This window comes from Pleurodeles waltl, chromosome 6 (genome assembly GCF_031143425.1).
Source record: "Pleurodeles waltl isolate 20211129_DDA chromosome 6, aPleWal1.hap1.20221129, whole genome shotgun sequence".
NCBI lineage: Eukaryota > Metazoa > Chordata > Amphibia > Caudata > Salamandridae > Pleurodeles > Pleurodeles waltl.
In genome coordinates, this window is record NC_090445.1 from 694,140,706 (window position 1) to 694,161,152 (window position 20,447).

A 20,447-nucleotide genomic window follows, 5' to 3' on the forward strand; every position below is an offset into this window, starting at 1 on the left:
ATAGAGGGCTTTCGGCCAGTCCGTTTTCGATATCAGGTCAGTGAGGACTGCATTCCACCTGTCCCTAGTTCTCTCCAGATTAAGCTTAGGGGGTTTATTCAGGGTTTTGTACAAATTTTTCACTATTTTTATTTGGTCGTTGAATTACAGCATGTGGTGTAGTGTGGGAGAGCTCTGGGGTTCCCTGTCTCCAGCCGCCCACGTCTTTTTGATTAGGAGACTTATGGCGTAGTAGGATAGGAAGTGCCCAGGGTTCACTGCCGTGAGGGCCTGTATGGATTCAAATGACATCAGTTTCCCTTCTTCGAAGCAGTCCCCAACCATTGTTATTCCGTCCTCGGACCAAGTCTTAAGTGAGTGTGATCCCACTGCATTAGCCCACCCCGGGATTAGTCCCAATGGAAGGAGTGGCGAGTATGGGAGTGCTTTATGACCCTTTTGTATGTACCTTTGCCAGCACGAGTGCGCCACTGCCATTAACGGGTTGCCCGGTTCCCCCCTTGGTGTTTTATTCGTTAACCATGTGATCAATGGTGCCCCTTTTAGTCGCGCCCGAAGCCACGTGGACTCCACCTGTGCCGGCCTGTGCAGCCAGTTCAGTATCCACTGTAGCTGTGCTGCAGCATAGTAAAGTTCAAAGGTGGGAGCCCCCAGTCCTCCTGCAGCGAGCGGGCGCTGTAGTGTGGTGAGTGCGACCCTTATCCTGCCACTGGCCCATATAAGTTGCAGTAAAGCTGCGTTCAGATCTCTGAAGAAACTCCTGGGGACCCAGAGTGGCAGTGCCGCAAAGTAATATAATAACCTAGGCAGCAGCAACATATTCGCCACTGCCACTCTGCCCAGGGGTGATAATGGTAGTTTGGTCCAGAACCGTAGTGATCCCTTCATAGATGCAAGTGCTCTCCCTAGGTTCCCATCCCTGAGATCTTAATTTTTGTGGTATATATGCACCCCTAAGTATTTGAATGTATCGAAACACCATTTCAAGCGACCAGTCGGGGCGTTCTCTTTTCTTGCCGGAGACCATCTAGTTAACGGAAATATACACGATTTGTCCCAATTCACCACCAGCCCTGATAGGTCCCCGTACTTGGTTAGGAGTGACATTACCGAGGGTATTGTCTCGCTTCCGTTCCGCACATATACTAGTGCATCATCTGCGTACAGTGATATACTGTGGTGTAGCCCACTCCTGACCACCCCCCATCTCTCCTGCATAGCATGTATTCGGGTAGCCAGTGGCTCCATTGCTATGGCAAACAGCAAGGGGGACAAGGGACAGCCCTGTCTAGTGCCTCTTGTGATCGGGAAACTCTCAGATATGACCCCGCCTGTTTTTACCCTGGCTTGTGGACTGGCGTACAGTGTCTGTACCCATTGTATATACGTAGGCCTAATTCCCATTCCTTGCATAGTGGCAAGTCCCACTCCAGAGTGTCAAATGCCTTTTCAATATCTAGCGATAGAACCATCTCGTCATGAGCCTCCGGGGGAGTGTCCCCCAGAACACCCAGGAGCCTACGGATATTTAAGAAGGTGTTACGTTTGGGGATAAAGCCATTTTGGTCTTCATGTATCACAGTGTGTATTAGGGGGGCCAGCCTGTTGGCCAAGATTTTGCCTAGGATTTTGCAGTCTAAGTTTAGGAGGGATAATAGCCTGTAGGATTTAACGTCGGCGGGGTCGCGCCCTTGTTTATGGAGGACCACCACCATTGCCTCTCTTAGTGTTGGAGGTAGGGTTTTGTTAGACCATGCCTCCTCAAACACTTTCAGCAAGCACAGCTTCAAGTGTGTCGAGTATGTAGCGTAGTATTCTATTGGGAGTCCATCTGTTCCTGGAGCTTTGTTCCTAGGCATCTGCAACACTGCTTTATCTATTTCTTCCAGTGTTATTGGAGCCTCCAGTGTCTGCCTGTCTGTCAGCGATAGTTGCGCCATTGGGGAGCCCTCCAGGAAAGACCCCAATTGTAGAGGTGTGCATGTTGTGCGTTTGGTGTATAGGTTTGTGTAATATTCCCTAAACGCCCCGTTAATCTCTACCTGTGTATTGTATATTTTGCCTGCTTCTCCCTTTATAATCCCAATGGGGGAGTGCTGCCGATTTTCGCAGAGGAGCCACGCCAGCAGCCTGCCAGACCTATCGCCCTCTGCGTGTAAGCGCATTAAACAGTATTTGTGGTCATGCCGCCAGAGTCGAGAGTCTGCTTCGTTATATTTTGTTCGTACCTCTTTTAGCGCTGTGTATGGAGTCATATTGTTTGCCACCACTTTTTCCATTTCTCCCAGTTCCTTCTCTAACTTATTTATTTCCGCATGTAACGTGCGCCTAACTCCCCAGCTGGTTGAAATACAGTGCCCTCTAACTACGACCTTAGGTGCTTCCCATTCTAATGCTCTGGAGCTGGTAGATTCCTTATTGATTTCCCAATACTGCTTCACTACTACATTTAATCCTTCATTGAACGCCTGATCCTGGAGGGCCTCCCCCTGCATTTGCCATGTAGGGACCTGCGAGCGTCTCCTGCCCCAATTCAGAGTTATTCTAAGTGGAGAATGATCTGATAGTGTTTTGACCAGGTATTCTGACTTATTTGTCAGGTCGCAGATATCCCGGGCCCCCCATATTATATCAATTCTTGTGTATAACTTGTGGGGTATTGAGTAAAATGAGTATTCCCTCTGCTGGGGGTGTTTTGTGCGCCATAAGTCAAATAATCTCGTATCTGCCGCCCAGGCAAGCGTGGGGCTTCTGGCTGTTCTATTTAGTGTTGCTTTCGGGGTAATGTTTGACCTGTCTAATTCTGCATTCGGGATGCTATTGAAATCGCCACCCCAGATAGCTGGGGCTTCGGGGTTTACTAATAATGCTGGGGTGAGTGTGCCCAGAAATTCAACTATCGCACTGTTGGGGGCATAGATGCCGATTATTGACAGTTGCTTCCCGTCTAAGTGCCCCTCTATTACCACGTAGCTACCCCCTTGATCTATTGTCTGTGAGGCTTGCACAAAGGGAACCCCGCTTGCTATCCAAATCAGCACTCCCCTGGCGAATGCTGAGTAGGTTGTGCCCACCACCTGCCCGCCCCGTCTGTCTCGTAGTTCCCGCAAGTCTGGCTCCAGGCAGTGTCTCTCCTCTAAAATAGCTATGTGTACGCCCTGCCGTCTGAGGCGGTCATATACCTGGGTTCTTTTGCTTGGAGCGTCCAGGCCTCTCACATTCCACGTGATTATATCATATTGATGCACTGAGAGGTTTGCATTTAACGCCATTTTGCATAGTGTGTAGCACCCGCCCGCAACTCCGTGCTGTTGATTGTATCCTCGCTAGTCCCCTCCGACCCAATTAGATGTGTCCTCAAATGTATCAGCGCTGGCAGTATTCCCTGTGTTTTGTGTTGACCTTTTGAATTCGACTCAACTATTGATCTCCCTGCACACCCGCTACCAACACCCAACCCCGAACTATTAGCTAATATCAAACTACCAACAACAGTAATACTTAACAAACTTTGTATCCAAGTGAATACCTGGGGGGCAGCCATGTTAGCAACCAGATGCGGCTCACGTATGGGGCACACATCTTTCCGCAGCCATGGACTGCATGTACAGCTGGGCGCTCCCGGGCTGCTTTCCCCCCCACCCCGAGCACACGATCAGCGACATTAAACAATACTTTTAATAGAAGCAGTTAAATAGTCAAAAGATACACGATGGTCCGTAGCAGCCTTCCACAGCGTGCAAGTACAAGTGGAATTAGTCTGTATCTCCTTATAGATTTGTCGTTCCTCTCGGCGGGGGGGGGGGAGACGTCCGGCATCCCTCAACTACAGTTCGTCCGCCGTTCGAGGCGTGAGTTTCGGCCCCGTAAGTGACTCTGTGAGCGTGGAGGCCGAGCTGGCCGAGTCGGAGTCTGGGCTGTCTGCTGGGGCCTCCCGCAAGGCCTCAAAGGTATTTTGCGTGTACAGAGGAGTTTCTTTCAAGGCTTTTGCTCTTTCCTCAGCTGCCTGTTGTTCGGTGAGCTGACCCTTGGTTCTTTTCTTGGGACGCTTCAGCAGTGGGGTGGTCAGCCATTCCCCCCCATCATCTGTTCCAGTTTGGGGTCGCGCCAAGCCTTTGGCATGCAGCCACGTCCAGGCATCCTCGGGAGAAGTGAATACATGGGTGCACTCATCTGATATTACGCTCAGCTTTGCGGGGACCAACAGGGCATATTTAATATTGTGCTCACGGAGTCGTTGTTTGACTTTCACAAATGAATTGCGCTGTCTCTGCACTTCCTGAGTGAAGTCTGGGTAAGCGTTGATTTCTGAGTCCTCGTGTCGGAATGGGCCTTTACTACGGAATTGTTGCAAAATTAAGTCGCGGTCCCTGTAATTTAAGAATCTCGCTATCAGAGGTCTGGGCGGCTGACCTGGGGCCGGGGGTCTCCCCGGTACCCTGTGTACCCTTTCCACAGAGAAGAACTTCGTCGGGGTCCCACTTAGCACCTCCTTGATCAGCCATTGCTCCAAGAATAGTTACGTATTCTGCTCTGTTAGCTTTTCGGGGAATCCTAAGAAGCGTATATTGTTTCACCGGGATCTGCCTTAGGCTTCTTCGGCACGACGCCATAGTGTTTTTACCTCCGCATCCAGCCGTTGTATTTGTTTTTGGTTAGCCAAGACCGAAGGGTTCAGTTCTTTTAGCTCCGCTTCCGTTGACTTCACTCTCTCCGCCAAGTTACGATGATCCACTCTAAGCAAGTTTAGGTCTCGTGATACTGAATCTATCCTGTTCTCCAGAGAGGTTTTAGTGTCCATTATTGCTTGTAGTACTTTTCAAATTGGGTGGAGTGGGCCAGCAGTGTGGTTTCCAGTGCTTGTAGAGTCGGTGCTAACAGCTGGTCGCTTGTTGGCTGTCCCTGTGTAAGTCGGTCTAGGTTTTTAGCAGATTTAGTTCTTCCAGCCATGGTGTGCAGTGGGTAGGTCGCACACAATGAGCGGGGGAGTGTGGATATGCACCGGTTGGATGGTGGGGTCCTCAATTGAAACCCTTGTGTGCCTCAGGCTTTGCACACTCTTGCCCTGTTGTGATTGAATCTGGAATATGTCAGAGTTTTGAAGAACAACCCCTTGGCCACCAACAGATGTAGGAGACAAAAAATGAAACTTCCCTCATTTAACGGCAGGTTTATATACATATATATTTTTAGTCACCATCATGTTTGGTAAAGTAATGAGTATCTCTTAACATTTTCTCGCCTGTAGAGACTTACATGAGAGGCTCAATTCATGATGAAGTAAGACTGTGAGGGACATGGACAAGTCGTAGTTTAAATGATTTTTTTAAATCTCTTTTGGAGTTCTCAGAATAATGGTAAACACTGTCTTAAATGTTCCTCTCATTGACATGTTAAGGTTTAAACAGCAGCAATAACTGCATATTATGTTGTTAATATTATTAGTTTAGCAGGATGAGAAAAACCTGTGGCTAGTTCTGTCCTCTGATTATGAGAAAACAGAAAAAATAAGAATGGCATTGAGAATTTGAAAGCAGAACAAGTCTATGCTTCATTGACTTGCACTGATGTAGAGGTTTTAAAAAAAAATCCTTGGCTGCGTATTGTAAAGAAGCCTCTAAAGTTGACGTATGAATAGACTTTAGTAGGATTAGGCCTTTGCCTCCAGTTGCCTCCTGTTGCTTGTGCTATGCACTGCTGGTGAAGCTCCGAATCGCATAGTGAGAGCAACATACGGAAATAAACTTGACTAGAGGAAATTTAGCAGACTAAACAGGTAAGGTACGATTTTGTCTTTGTTCACAATAGAAAACATTTCTTAGTGCAAAAAGAGGTGAAAATTGTACGTTTTTACCAGTTTCCTCAGTGGAGGTGAAGTAAATTAAGTTCAGGGATCCATATGTAGTTCCACAAATTGGTTACATGTCTTTGATACACAGATCTTGTTTGACAAAGCAGCCTACTCTGTTGACTGAAAATGTTCAAAACATTCTTGACTACTTTTACCTTCATTGCCAATGGTAAAGCATAAGAACTGTATGTGGTCAAAAGTATTGAATGGTGACTTTCTTATAGTTGCAGGTTTATGCTGAAAGGCCAAGTAACTGCAAAACATTTGTATTTGCAGTAAAATCTCTTTGATGCAAAAACAACTCTGACCTCACTGGGTTCGCTAGATAGTATAATTCCAAACTATGAGGGCCTAGGTCACTGATGAAGGAATGACGGGCCCAGGAATGACTGGTCTCCAGGACTAGGAGCTTCATCACCCTTTGAAGAACAAGTAATGCCATATTGGCCTTCAACACCTGAAGAAATTTTAGCTTAGTAAAGCAACATACAATAGTGCCTCCGTAGATGTCCATACAAAGTGGGGTGTCCTCATAAAGAAATTGCCATCTTCAAACCTAGCCTCTCAGTTTAGAAAGCCATCACAGCCTAGCACTCCTGGTTGATAAGCTCACATCTCGAGAGCACTCCTACAGCCAAGACACCATGTGACTGGAGACCAAAAGATTAAAAAAATTGATAACCAAGGCAAAAGGTCTTCTTCATCGTTGTATTCAGGATCTGGGACAAAAGTCTTTCACCCATGAGGACTGCCCCAACCCAACAAATTTAGTAAAGAGCTAGAGACACACCTCTTTAAAGAACACTACATCACAACGCAGTAACAATCCACTTCTTCTCCAGACCTAGCTACCTCTCCAATCAGTTATTGGCTATGCTTTTGGCGTTGAGTTGAAAGGCAGTGCACAGTGCTGCATTGTCTTTCAGCTGTTCTACATCTACCAGATAGATACTGATGTATGTACATTGATTAGCGCTCGTGGATGATGTCACTTATTGCCTTTGACAATGTTTTGGAGCTAACATAACTTTCTTTATCTATGTCAACAGAAGAGTGGTAGCTCCAAGTGTAGAAGAAAATACAGAATACACCACAGATCCCTCAATAAAAGCAAGAGCATCCACAAATGTAGCCACAACCCTTAGTGTAGTTGAATGAGTAGCTAGGCCTTCTGAGGCTAGAGAGGCATATGGGCCAACAATGTGAAACAAACGTGTGTTCCCACATTCATCATAGATAAAGGTATATCATTTACAAAGCCAGGAAACACAGAATGGTCATTGCCTTATTAATATCTCAATTGTTTATTATTTTCAATAACAATTAAAAGATGCAGTGTAGCCCATACATGGAATAGGTTAATTTTTAGTATCGGCTTATTGAGGTGGGTGCTAGAGAACCCACTATAAGATGGCTGCACTTTAGTGCATCTCCGACGGACATGGATGAAATATCCGGTAATAATCCTGTAACACATCCCACAACACCCACACTGAGTGGACCGAGGCAAGAGGCAGGCTGCCAGTGTTGAGAGAACCCACTGCTGAATGGCCTGGAAGACCCTGAAGCAGGCAACTGCTGGAAGAACCGCCTGGGTGCCTGAGGCTGGAGGCCCCTGACCAGACTCTGTGGGCGGAGTGCCCTCCATCTGATCGGCACTTACGTTGACACACTTGCTTTGCCTGGCCCAGAGGGACTGATTTTGGTTGACACTCTGGAGAGGGATGCACGGTGGAGAGAGTTGAGAAGCAGCGGCTGGGCAGGCCAGGCCCGCAATGCGTGAGACTCACAAGGCAAAAAAAGATAGCGACTGTGGGATGCATTAAAGCCGTAACGCCCTGTTTGCAGCTGCAGACCTGGATCTCCAACAACATTGGTGAGCCGGACCTCTTAACAAAACAGACGCTGTTGTTTGATTTATACCACAGAGACTGGCCGCTTCTGGGGGAGGAGGGGAGGAAGGTAGGACAGAGCTGCAGGTGAAGGGAGCGCTGACTGTATCCTCACAGATATGAACCATCAAACAGAGAAACATTGCAAGCCACCCTATGAGGGGGCCAGATACCAACACACACTGTTATAAACCTGTAGCTGACAAAGCCTGGCTCCTGAACTAGGGACAAAACTATGGTGGCGCTAGCTGGCCTGTTGACCACCTGAGACTGTGAAGAGAGGCCAAGAGTGCCCTTTATCCCCCACTCGTATGCATGGTGACTGAAATCACTACGTGCCATAACCACTGAGCATCGGTCCACTTGCTGATTCCCCCTGAAGGGTGTGACCATTTGCATTATGGGCAAACCTGATCAAAGCCAGTCCTGTTTCACGTTTGAGGCAAAACGATTGCCAAACCCCTAAATGTCAGCACCACAGGGGAAATCCGAGCCCTAAGAAGGCAGACGACTCCAGATGAAAAAGACTTAACATCACTTCTATAGGCCATGCAGCAAAGCCTGTCTTTCATAGATGGAACGATAGATAACTTAAATCAACGTAGTGACTCCATGTTGGCTCAAGTAGATAAACAAGCCGCCCGCATTGCCACAACAGACAAGTGGATTTCTGATGCAAAGGATAAGCTGAAGCAAGTCTCCACCAAACGCTTGAATTTGGAAAAAGTCCTGACAGAGATCCAAACTGAAAATGAAGACCTTGAGGTGTGACCACGCAGCAACAACCTGCACATTATGGGGTCCTGGAGCTCACAAACACTAGCATAGTGGAGCTCTGTGTGGAAACACTGCTGGTGTCCCTCTATGGAGCTCACATTATTTCCACCTTGCCAGTGGTGGAGCAGGTGCACTGATCTTTGAAGACACGACCACCATCAGGTGCCCCTCCATGCCCCATCATGATACAGCTCCTAAATTACAAGGACCACAACTCCAATCTCAGGTTTACTAGAAAGAAAAATGAGCTTAACTACCAAAGAAATGGTATCACCTTTTTCCTGACTTTACAATTGACGTGCATTTGCCACGAAAGAAGTACCTGCCCATTACATGACAGCTACAAAAGGCAGGGTTAAACTATGCTATGCTGTATCCAGCATGCTTACGAACTGACCATGAATGCCAAAAAAAAGTATTTCTGACCCCCAAAGGCAGCTTCAGTGTACCTGAAAAGTCTCCTCAAATGATGCTGGGAGATACAGGATTTTGATCCGATGACCATAAATGGCTGCGGATTTCAGTGGCTGAACTCTTTAAGACTTGTACCATGACCTTGCCACTAGGAACTGCCGAGCTTTCGGACTCCAGTGAGTTTACACACTTAATGGCTAGATGGCCCCTTGTCCTGAAACAGATTCACCGATATGTCATCATAGTTGGGACTTAACCTGATCCCTCTGGCTGCCTTCACCAGTTCGGAGGTTTGTGCAGGCCCTTCGGCTGCCTCCCTTGGGAGATCCCCACATGACGACAGGTTATTGAAAGTTGGGAGTTACCTGCTTCAAAGTTTGGTTTGTCTGTTTTTTGTGATATGTTTCTAAAAGGAATGGCTGTAGTTCACTGGCCAGTTAGGGTACGCCATTGTGGGTGGGGGGGTGGAGTATCTCCAGATAGATCTGCAACATGAGCAATGTGAAGGATGATTGTACCGTCACAGCTTATTGTACGAGCTCCCATCAAAGGAATATGCAGATCATTGTGCACTTTCGTGTTTCCACACTTTGTGTAGGCTGATGATCAAACTGCGTTGCCTCACATGCAATGTCAGAGGACTTAACAGGCCCTCTTGTAATACTTGGCATTACACAAAGGGAAGTGGCTCTACTTCAAAAAACCCATTTCACACCCCAGTCTGAAATGCGACTCCTGGCAAAACGGACTTTGCACCTCTATTTTTCCTAATATTTTACCCGCTCCATAGGAGTGGCAGTTCTGATATGATGGGGGACACAGTTTTGCCACATATGCACAATGTCAGACTCACCAGGCCAATATAATACTATTTAGGGAGGCTGGTAAGGGCACCATATTTCTATAGTGTGTGCCCTCAGCTCCTATATCAGTTATAAAAGATCACGCACTAATACATAACTGTCATACTAGATATAGGGAAAGGGGAAACCTGCAGAGGCCTGTTTATTTCCTCAATACATGCCATATGGCCCAGACTGGATTTCTGGCTTTTGTCTGCTTATGATAGCATTTGTAACCACCGGGGTGCATCACCTGGCACAAACCCTTTCTGATCACGCACCAGTTATGCTACTGCTTGACATCCCGGGATGCCAGGATCACCCCCTCTACAGGCACATATTCCCAGACACCCTGAAAGATGTTCTCCTGTCGAGATATCCTGGAATACTTTCAAATGACGGTTCTGTTCAGTACTTGACAAGTGCATGGTTTGGGAGGGATGCAGGGTGGTTACTGAGGAGGCATCATAATTCGGAATGCCACAGAATACTAAATTCCATTCGCCACCAGCTGACACTGCTGGCGTGCGACATCAGCACGCTGGAAAGTGAATGGCGTAACAAACCTACATTAGCTGAAGTAAGTTTAAAGGTGTAGTATACTGACTATGCAGACCAAGAAATTGAATTTCTGACCAGGCAAGCCACGACCCCTAGATATGGCAAGGTGGAATGGCCTGGTACGATGCTGGTAACCTTGTTCCCAAAACCCTGGGGAAGGGGGGAGACTACACACCGAATATTGTTGACAAGGTAAGGGAGATGCATGTCACAGCTCACAGCATTTTAAACAACTATCACAAGTACTATGAAGGCTTATATGGCACCAAAGTTCCCACTGCCACACAACAAATAGTGTACGATCTACACCAGTGGTTCCCAACATTTTCACATCTGTGAACCCCCACTTTATCAATACTGGAACCCGGGGACCCCCACTGAATTATTATTGGATTCCTGGGACTCCCCACTGACTCATTACTGAAAGCTGGGGACCTAATCTGTTAATATTATTTATTTTTCTAAGCAGTCACGGACCCCCTCAGGAGGCTTTGCGGACCCCCAGGGGTCCCCGGACCACAGGTTGGGAACCACTGATCTACAAAAGACCTCTCTGTCCTGAAAAAGTGTATCGCTGCAAATACTTGTGCAAAGCATATTTTTTAACGAGGAAATTGTGGGGGTCATCTGGTGCCTTCCTATGAGAAAGCCTTTGAGGCCCATTCGACCTCCTTTTGATATGGAAGATAGGGTCAGTTAAATTTTTAGGGATCTGGATTGACGGAGACTCAAGCGTTGTGATCAGAGAGAACTATGGCAGAGCTGTCTCCGCCCCAAAGGACAGGATAGCACACGGGATCCGTCTTCCATTGTCATAAGCAGGATGAATACCGATTCGTAAAATGGTAGTCCTCCCCCAGTTTTTATTTTTATTTGGAAAGCTACCAATCCCTTATGAGAGACTTCTTTTGGACAGTGCAATTGCTACTGATACAGCTGGCGTGGGCTGGAGGGCAGTCCAGATTGTCCTTGGAAACATTAACACTGCCATACATACAATGGGGTTTTACAGCGCCAGACTTACACCTCTGTTATCTATATGCACCAGCAGAATATGCAATCTACTAGTATCATTCTCCACCTTACATGCCTCATGCAGCTATAGTCTCAGACAATACCTGGCCCTCTCTGCTTACAAGGGCACTTTGGCAGCGTGGCCCCTCAGGATCAAGTGAATTAGACACGATCTCCTGCAGGTTCGAGCCTGGCAACTTCTCTGTAATGGGAAGAAACGTCCATTGCTGTACTCTCTATCCCTCCCCCTGACACATGATGCAATGGTACAGCCTAAACTGAAGAGAATGAAAATAAAAAGCTGGGGTGACCTATATCAGGACGGTATGTTTCGTGAACAAATTGCCTTCCCGGGGGGATGGACAACACACACACTAGGGGCCAGATGTAGCAAGAATACATTTTGCGAGTTGCAAATTGCGAGTACTAGCGACTCGCAATTTGCAACTCACAAAATGTAATGCAGAAAGGTGTCTCAGACACCGTCTGCGACTCGCTATGGGGTCGCAAAGACCCACCTCATGAATATTAATGAGGTGGGTTGCAGTTTGCGACCCCATAGCGAGTCTAGGCACTCACAGGGATGGTGGCCTGCTGGAGACAGCAGACCACCATGTCCGTGACTGCTTTTTGAATAAAGCAGTTTTTTTTTTCTTTTTGCAGCCCGTTTTCCTTAAAGGAAAACGAGCTGCAAAAAGAAAAATTCCGAAACCATTTGGTTTCGGTTTTTTCAGAGCAGGCAGTGGTCCTTAGGACCACTGCCTGCTCTGAACAAATATTTTTTGTGGCATTCACAAAGGGGAAGGGGTCCCATGGGGACCCCTTCCCTTTTGCGAATGTATTACCATCCACTTCAAGTGGATGGTAACTGCGAGTTGGTTTGCGTCCGCATTCGCGGTCACAAACTAACTCAGCATGGCGATGCGGTCGCAAATTGGAAGGGAACACCCCTTCCTATTTGTGAGTCGCAGCCTCAAATTGCGAGTCGGTACCGACTCGCAATTTGAGGTTGTGCATCGCGACAAGCCTTTTGCGCCTCGCAAACTGCGTCTTTCGCAGTTTGCGAGGCGCAAAAGGCTTGCTACATCTGGCCCTAGATGTTTTCCTGTATTCCTGCCTCAGGGCCCCACTCAAGGCCAATACACCTGATTTCTCTTCTGTGACCACCGCGCTCAAATCATTAGACGCCCTGATGGTGACCACCCTGTACACTACCACTCAGAAAGAGGCCTCCAGCACCACTGCTAACTCTAGAGTGAAATGAACCTAGGAATTGCACATACAGGTAATGGACAAGGAGTGGAGGTTTTGCTGTATGCAAACAGCCCGTTTGACATCCATTACTAGACTTTGCATCAAAACTTCAAATCTCCACATGACATACTACACTCCAGCAGATCTATGCAGGATAGGCTTACAATCCCACTCCACATGAGTGAGTAGCGGGCGGCCAGAGGAAGACTTCATACATCTGGCATAGCATTGTCCACAAGCTTCTTTTAGTACAAGATCACCAGTAGCAACTGCCTCTCAGTTTCACCTTTTTCTATGTTTCCTGTGTTGTTTGTTATGCCCCAACAGCGTACTCTACGAAGTACGATTATAATACAGTGGTATTTTCTTGATGTAATATACACTGTAAATGTATGTGTACTTATGTTACAATTAGTGTTTCAGCCTTGAGGAATTAGTAGGGCTAAGTACATTTTGGCTGAACCACAGCCATGCGACATTCATATGTGAAGGTTTGATGTTATCGAGTTACAAAAGAATTAAAGAAGCAAGTCTTTTCACCCTATAGTTTGAGCTGTACATTAGTGATGCTATTGACATATACGTATATGCATATTTTATTTAGAAGGCGCGATGTGCAGTGAGGGGAGGGAGGCAAGGGAACTTTGGATAGCTCCATTCCTCAGTAATTCCTACACTTAGCTCTGCGGTGGAGGGCAGCTCATTTGAAACACGTTTGTCCCACCAAACTCTGCTAAGTAAAAAAGGGCAAGCATATTTTAAAGTCAGTAAGCACATATGCCGAAAGCAAGTAACAACAGGGTCCAGCTACTAAAACATTCCTATGTGAAATAAAGTAGTAGTTGCTCAGATACGTAAAGCGGTGCGTGCCTCTCACACTTGCCATCATCTCGAGCTAGTGTTTTTGCTTTGATGCCCTCCACGATGCTCAATTTGGACAAGTCGTATGAAGTTATCTTTTCTGGTGAGCCATCTTTTCCCTGACTTCGTACATTTGTTGGTTACTTGCTACTCTATGCCAAACACTAATCTACATCAGATTCAAGCTGCATTTTACAGCTTTCTGCTACCTGTGCATTCACGTGCCCCAGCCAGTCTATGTGAAACAAATGCTTCTTGTGTTCATGTCAGCACTGTAGTGAGTCTGCTTTTGTACTCCCCACGTCCGTGCCCAAAAGCTTTGTGTTTATTAAAAACAACCTACGTCCATATAGCACTTCACAAGACTATTGCTGTCTCTGTGTACTGTGAAATATACCGACCTCAAAAGTGTGGATGGCTGACCTGCTAGTGATTGCAGGTCACAGCATATATCATGCCGGCAGTTCTATTCCAGATCTGGAAGGTGGCGGGGATAGCACATGAATCTGCAACAAACATCAAACTGCAAAGTTTATTGTTCTTGGAAATCATTTTTCCCTAGTATGCAGGATGTGGTTTCTTGTTTTATATACTGCCCTCGGCAGATCTTTATTGGTTTCCTCCAGTATGGGAAACCGGAATGCAGACCGCATTTCTTCCTTGTGATGTTACTAGGAGTGAGCTTGGTATTTAATTGACAAGTTGGTAACCTTTTTTCCTTTTGCAGGCAGCAACGGTTGCCAGCTGGGTCCGGAGGTGACTATGGGTGAGAAGAAGCCAGAGTCCCTGGACTTTGTGAAGGATTTTCAGGAATACCTGACACAGCAGACCCACCACGTGAACATGATCTCTGGTGCAGTCAGCGGTGAGAAGGAGGCGGAGCCGTTGCAAGGAGGTGTGTTATGACGACACATATAGTACATTGGGGTTGGCTTTTCAAGATTGGATAAGGGCAATGCATGGGGACCCGTTCCAGTACCACAATAGAAGCCAGTGGGGTTGTGGATGCTACCTGCTAACAACTCACTGACCCTGATCACAGGATGACTCAGGTTCAGTATTACAGCAGACACTGCTAATAAGGCTACAAACGCTGGCAATATAGTTCATTGGTCTGTGATGCAGGTGATGGGTGGATGAGAGAGCGAGGAGTGTCAGGTTCCTTCCATTTTAAACCATCACCTACTGCTACTGCCTGCAACAGCCAACTAAAATCCCCTGCTCAACAACCTACCAGCAAGTTAAGTGTGCTGTATGCAGGGGATTATGAGAGTTCTCTGCGTAACCATTGGCTACTTTGTCTATGAAGGAAACGTTTACAGAGCTATTCCTACCCTGAATCGTACTGCAGTGTGATGGGAACAAGCTCTGGGATAGACATCACTGCATTAGCAGGGATAATACTGATGTTGTGTCCCCTCTTTTGGTGGGATACTGTGGGAAGTGTCCCTAGCTTCCTAACAGAATGTGGAACTTTGTGATTCCCTCTAGAACCTTTACAGGTTTGACTACCATTAACAGCATCATGCAATTGTGTTACCTTTATGTTAAGATTGACTGGGCCAGTGTTCCTAAGTTCTTAATGGGTGGGGTGGTGTTAGGGTGCACTGCGTCCTCCGACTCGGTTGCTAACCTTGGTTGCGTTGCTCTGCTGACAGCTGGGACAGACAGTGATCACAACGGGCTGGATCACCCGTCCGTTGAAGTTTCCCTCGATGAGCACTCTGGAGTGTTAGTGGACGGGTTCGAGAGGACGTTTGACGGGAAACTAAAATGTCGCTACTGCACCTACGCCAGCAAAGGGACTGCCCGCCTGATCGAACATATCCGAATCCACACAGGTGGGAGAGTTATTCCGCACTTTCCTGGCGCTGCTGCGGTCGTGATGTGCAACCTGCTTGTTCTGCATGCAGTCAGGCTGTCTGTATTACTGAACGTTTGTGTGCCTGAATATCTCATTGTACCTCTTTGTGTACTGCCTGCATTTCTCTTTTGTTGCCTTGTGGTCTAGAAGAGAATAATGATTTTCAAGCATAACCATTAATAGAATGTGGTCATATAGAGTAGGAGCTATTCGGTTGGGAAGAGTCAACTAATTTAGTTGTCCTGAGGAAAGTGGTACATATTATCTAAAACCACCGAAATGCATCGACCAGAATATATAGACACAACCCATAGTGCATGGACGATTTCAGTATGTCACGGAAAATATTCGGCCACATCCAATGACACACTAAGTAGAAGTTTATCTTTTCATTAAGAAACTGGAGTGTTTTTTTTTTTAAAAAAGAAATCCTCCCCCTTTTCCTAATGCTGAGCTGTGTATATATATATATTTTTTTTTTTATGTTATCTTTATTATTTTGATACATTGATCGTACTATGACATTTTTTTAGGATTTTTTTTAATGAATATATAATTACATTATCGATGTGTTTTTTTTTTTTTTCAAAATTCCATTGGTACAAAATTTGTTTGATTGTGGTGACTGTGAGTGTATTTATTTTGTAAATAATCTAGCAAGGGTTATCTTTAATATTGTTTTGTTGCTTATACCCTGTTCCCTTGTTTTGAGGGGTTTCTCTCTTTTTTTTTTTTTTTGCACAATATTTGAGGTGAGGCCACTTCGATTTTATGGCACCTTTAGGGGGTTATTCTAACTTTGGAGGAGGTGTTAATCCGTCCCAAAAGTGACGGATTTACCACCAGCCGTATTACGAGTCCATTATATCCTATGGAACTCGTAATACGGCTGGTGGTATATCCGTCACTTTACCGTCACTTTTGGGACAGATTAACACTCCTCCAAAGTTAGAATAACCCCCTTAATTTTCATGGAATGGAAGCTGTTAGAGTTGTTCAACTCAACACCCCCTTAGGATTTCTTTACTTAGCGACAGAGTTACTTTTTCAGAATCATTAGCTCTTCAAGAGGAACGCCATATTTTGATCCGAGGCTGTAGTCTTGATTATCAATTGATTCTGAGTGTGGTGGTGAAGTTCTGTTGGGAAAGCTGGTCAAGTCCGTCGTTTTTACAGGTTATTGGTCCACAAAAATTACAAAGTACTTGTGATGAAAATTAGTGATGGAAGACACAGAACCCAGGAAAACACAATTGTTTTCTTAGCTGGAAATCCATCCGCCACAATAATTTCCATCTGCCTCAAAATCATTTAAACTTGTGGCATTGGGGACTTTCAAGGATACCACAAAATGCTACAGAGTGCACTGAAACAGTGTCTGACTGCGTGTACCTCCGAAAAAGTCTTGGGCCAAGACAGTTTCAATGCCAAAGTGAGTGTTGTAGTCCAAATAAGTTTCAGTACAAAATAAATTCCAAAGTGAAGATTGACCATATTCTTTCTAGTTAGAAACCAACTAAACACAACAACAAAATTTGATGACAAAACTGTTAATGTAGGCATATGAATGACAGTAGAGCACACTCAGCTGTCACTGCTAGCATACTGATGGCAGTTTTGATGTAAGCAGACCTGTCACAAGGAAGCCAACTGTGTGTGTAAATTACATTCTGGGATAAGGACTCAGTCAGCTAGGAATCCCGCAGTTGTTTGCTATGTCTCAGTGGAACAGCCTTGTGTTTCAGGGTTCCAGTTGGGATTGTTTGGGCTTTCAGAAGCTGGGTGATTCACATGGGGTCCTCGCTGCTTCCTTGATGACCATCCTACAGTGACAGGATATGGAATGCTTATTCAGGTTCCTAATCGCTAAATGTTCCCTGTGAGGTGCATTACTCCTGCAGAGCTTCCCCCACCTCCAGTGCCATCAACAGTGGCATTCCCACTGCAGCCTCTTCCCCAAGATCATCCTTGGAGTGATGGGGCAAAATAATATGCACCTGATACCTATGCAAACATAGAGATTGATGCAGGGAATGGTGTAAACTGCAGGGACTTTTCACGCTTGCCTTTGATCCAGTACAGCGATCCGCTGATATATATGTATATATCTATCCCTGGGCTTTCATTTTTTAAAAATTTGAAATACTGGTGGAACAAAGACTGAAGAGTCGATCTGCCAAGCTTGGTCCCCCTGTAAAAACAAGCAATGGCAAAGTCAGTTGGTCTGGGGTTTGCTGCCAGCCTTTTGTCTTTGTCAATGTTTTGTTTTGCCATAGCTTTTGTATTACATGTTTGTGCGAAGCAGACAGGCCCTGTCCAAAGTATCTTTCCCAGGCCCAAGGCGTGGTATTAAAACAGGTCATTGAAATAGCAGATGGTCAGCAGGAGAACATGTGGTGTGTTAAAAATAACTGCCACAGAGTCTGCCACCGAGAAACAGGGGACAAAATAGTAAAATATAAACTGCACTAAAAACATAATTAATCGAAGGTACACACTCGCCTTTGTTTGCTACCACAAATGACATTCCCTTTAGTCACCACACTGCATTTACCCTGATCCTACATTTCAGTTGTTAATTGCGCATTCTAACGTCTGGGAAATCTGATATATATAGTCCTGCGGCATTTTAGTGCCCAAATAATCTTTAGCTAACCAAATAATAGCTCTTTCTTTACTAATCCAGATATTGTCTGTTGAAAAACAATGCTTTTCTTTGCAAACTCCTATACCAGAAAATAGGTTCACCGAGTCAAGCGGCGTAAAGCATTGTGGCTCGGAGCCAACTAGAGTGAATATGCATGCACAAGAAAGTTTTCTTCATTGATGTTACTAAGAAAATTGATAGTTCGTCTCATAGCCAAATGTTCCCGGGAGCACTGACGTTTGGGTCTTATGGCTTGCAACAGTGAATATTTAGGCATCCTTGGGCCAATTTAATAACTCTACCTTCCAATAGACATAAATTGATAATTCCGTTAAACACTATACTTTCACTCACATAGAGAGCCAAATGGGTAATTATGCTTTTAGCATTAATCAACACATTAATTGAAAGTGCTCCATATACTTTTTTTGAATATCATTAACACCTTTCCCTTCCATCACCCTTCAGTGTAAATTACTTTAGTAAGTGTTTTTTGCTATTGTGGAACTCATGATAATGTTGTGCTGGCGGTTATTCCAAATGTGGATATTCTAGCCTGTTTTGCAATGCTTTTTCCCAAACATCAAAACGTTTGTGTTTTGGTAACCGAAAGTCTATTTATTGGCAAGAAAATATGCAGCAAAAGCATCGATCTTACCTTGCAGCCAGCATTGCATCAAGTGCTGCAAGATAATCAGGAAACAATCTCTCCATATGCATTCTTCCAACCTTGGGGAAGGATAATTTATGAAGTAGTAGCTGTCAGGCCAGCAATGAATAGGTACAATAATACTTGACCCAACAAATGGTCTTATTTCACCCCATTATTAATCAATATATTGTTGGTTAATCTTCCACAGTGTGAAGTTTTGGCATGCCCCCTATTAGCGAGAGGTAGAAGTTGGCTAATCAACATCCATCCCCACTGATATTCCATGATTGCAGTAACATTGCCTAGGATAGAGCACGTTGAATTGTCCCATTTCAAGGACCTTGTTGCAAACGACCCTACCATCCCTTTTAAACAATTGATGTAGAGTCTCAGCCCTGCCTGCTGACGTCCAATTCCATATTTTATTGTGGGGAAGGCACTAGAGTAGCTCTGTCCGCGACCTGTGTGACAGGTCACTTTTTCTGTGTAATACAGGCCTTTCTTAAAATGCACAATCTTCCATCTCTTCAGGATACTGTAAAGCAGAGACCCTCGTAGAATGGCCTAAATTCAGTCTGCTTATAGCTGCAGTGCCCTTTCCAGAAGGCATAGCAAAATGCTGTCTGCTTTCACAACACTGCATAGCTTCTCTTAACTCAGCTATCTTGCAGATCGGTAAGTTCAAGATCACCAGCACCAAATCCATCACCACAAAGCCTGGGAACTCTGTCCTCTTCATAACCAGATCTCATGTCTTGTCATTGATGGGAAGACACAGAGTCTGCAGAAGTTATCTGTTCTCTGTTAATCCTTTAACTCTCCAGATCTTGATCTTTATATCATGCAAATAAATTATAAGCCTGAACCCTCTGACATAAAAAACTTAAGCGACTTACTTTAACTATTTGCTGAAGCAATTGGGTATGGATGTTAAATAAAGCAGCAACATGAATTTGTACATAGTTCTCACGTGGTAAACGGTGGTACTTTTCTGTGTGAAGTAAAATCGGTACTGTGCTGTACCTATTCTTCAGGCCCAGTTGCAACATCTAGTCAGCATCGCAAAACATCTCTTAGAAGATAGATGCCCATCATATTGAAGTGTCAAAACACTGATCACATATTGATCTTGTAAAAGCTTATCACAGATATGAACCCTTTGTCCTTTTTTCAACAAGGAAGACATTGCTCAGGAATATGTATTGCGTAGAGTGGTGCAGCAGACCTTGTCTTTGCACTCCATCTCCCCTTGCTCCACTGTTATCCACTCCTGTATCGGAATGGCTATCAGTCTGTAGTCCACTGTACACCAGAGAGCCAGAAATTCTAGATGGAAACCCTGGACTATCCGCAAGACCCTAGTGGCCTTGTAAGAGCATGCCCATTTACCAGAAATTGGTTTGCTCTACCTCCAGATCTACATGGGGAAAATGTGTCAGGCTCACCTGCTGTACCCCAGAAGGGGCCTCTATGGAAGTGACCCTGGCTGTTCCTTATCCTCTAAATCTTCACTGGTCCAGTTCATAGCCTCCCCTTCAGAGCCCTGATATCTGTAGGACCCTGGCTGTGAAAGCTGCTGTATAAACACCCCTAACCATGTCTGCCTCTATCCAAAATGTTGGGACTAAATACTTTTTAAATTGAAATCTCTGTGCCTTAATCAGGACATTGACTCTAAAGAGCCAACCCGGTTTCAGTGGCACTATGTCCACTGGCAATAAATCAGCTTATTTACGGTCCCACATGAACCACATAGATATGGTATGCTGAACACCACCCCAGTGGAGCCTTCAGATCCTCACTGGGGCACTAAAGGCT

The 20,447-nt window shown here is 45.4% G+C and overlaps 1 protein-coding gene across 4 annotated transcripts in view; it reads left to right on the forward strand.

The window, feature by feature from the left end:
• Positions 1 to 20,447, forward strand: part of IKZF5 (IKAROS family zinc finger 5) — a 55,714-nt gene that overhangs the window by 18,280 nt on the left and 16,987 nt on the right. For all 4 annotated transcript variants that reach the window (XM_069239147.1, XM_069239146.1, XM_069239145.1 and 1 more), the window contains 2 exons: positions 14,194 to 14,361; positions 15,125 to 15,307. In XM_069239147.1, the coding sequence (XP_069095248.1) occupies positions 14,229 to 14,361; positions 15,125 to 15,307 (316 nt within the window). In that variant the 5' untranslated portion in view covers positions 14,194 to 14,228. The remainder of the gene's footprint in view (positions 1 to 14,193; positions 14,362 to 15,124; positions 15,308 to 20,447) is intronic.